The 1,401-nt window shown below is 35.2% G+C and overlaps 1 protein-coding gene across 1 annotated transcript; it reads left to right on the top strand.

Moving 5' to 3' along the window:
- The first annotated feature begins 714 nt into the window (after positions 1-714).
- LOC120268553 lies at positions 715-1,107 on the top strand. Its single transcript, XM_039275899.1, has one exon. The coding sequence runs from the start codon at positions 715-717 to the stop codon at positions 1,105-1,107; it is 393 nt and encodes a 130-aa protein (XP_039131833.1).
- The last annotated feature ends 294 nt before the right edge of the window (positions 1,108-1,401 follow it).

The raw sequence follows: 1,401 nt of genomic DNA, 5'->3' as shown, positions 1-1,401 counted from the left end.
TGCTTAATTATTACAATTGAGATTGAGAAATTCTCTCACATCGAGATCTACTATTGATGAAGGGGATTATCTGCATGCATAGAGATTAGACATTGAACTACTTCCAATTATAGGATTAATTAGTGGTAGTATTAATTTTATTTGGGAGATTCATTGAGAATTAATTCTATTTGGGAGATTCATTGATAATTTAATGCAATCATAGGAAGTTAATTTGAGAAGAGATTCGAACTTGAACCTCATATGGGATTATATGCTAATAGGGTTGAGAAAGGTATTAGCATAGCCTAGGTGTGCCGTTGTTGATTGATTGAAGATCTGCAGAGTCAGTGTTATTGAAAGAATGAAGTTGTACTATTTTGGTTACTAAAGTTATATTTGGATGTTTTGTTTGAGAGAAAGTAAGAAGATGTGGATGGTTGGATCATAAATTGTGGTTTAAGTTCGAGGCAAGTTGATGGATGCTTTGTGTTAAGTAGAGGGTAGTGTGGTAACCCTTTTTAGATCTCAAAATCTATGGGGAGTAGTTGTAATGATGACGCTAAAGCTTTATATCTCATTTAACAATCTGTGGAAGATAGTATTTTTTATCGTACTGTGATATTCACAAGTTCAAAAGAAGCATGGGAGCACATTCAAACTTAGGATCATGGATCCTCTCGAATTATCTCTGTGAGAAGACAAACGCATAGATAAAAATTTGAAGTTCTACAAATGAGAGAAGGTGAAAGAGTTCAACAATATGTGTCAAGAATTATTATTCTTGTGAACAAAATTAATGGGCTTGGCTATGACTTAGAAGAGAAGGAAGTTGGTTCAAAAGTGACGAGAAGTTTAACTCCCAAATATGATCATATGATTACTTCTATAAAAGAAGCTAGAGATGTTGATCAATTGTCTTTAGATGAGCTGAGTGGCATTCTGCAAGCTTATGAAGCAATATTTGATAGATTTGTGGATCAACAAACATACAAGGTTCTCTATGTGAAGGGGGAGGCATCTACAAGCAGTGGTGGTCCTCAAGAGTGTGAAAATTGGCCAACTGACTTCAATAGAGAAAGATGTAGAGGTTTCAGAGGTAGAGGAAGAGGATATGATGGTGGTTGACATGACCAAATTACACGTGTGTACCACAAGTGCACCGTAGCTCGAGTAATAAAAATACCGAGATGAGATGGGTAGTCGAATCTAAAAGGAATGAAAGTATTAGTAGTAACCACTTCACTCAGTTATCTAGTCAAAAATGAAGATTGTGATAAATGAACTTAATTGCAAGAATAAGAAAAATCACAAGCAAGCAAGGTAAAGTAGAAAAACAAGGGAGATCTCAATCAATAAAGATGAGGCACCGAGGCAATGATCACCCTAAGATTTAGACATGAAGTGCAAGACTTACTAAAT

The sequence above is a fragment of the Dioscorea cayenensis genome, chromosome 9 (assembly GCF_009730915.1).
Source record: "Dioscorea cayenensis subsp. rotundata cultivar TDr96_F1 chromosome 9, TDr96_F1_v2_PseudoChromosome.rev07_lg8_w22 25.fasta, whole genome shotgun sequence".
NCBI lineage: Eukaryota > Viridiplantae > Streptophyta > Magnoliopsida > Dioscoreales > Dioscoreaceae > Dioscorea > Dioscorea cayenensis.
The sequence above is the reverse complement of the archived record's forward strand: the minus strand, read 5'-3'. Positions and strand labels throughout refer to the sequence as shown.

Excerpts from the sequence above, each read along its gene's own strand:
- LOC120268553 (XM_039275899.1), top strand. The coding sequence starts at position 715 with ATGAGAGAAGGTGAAAGAGTTCAACAATATGTGTCAAGAATTATTATT.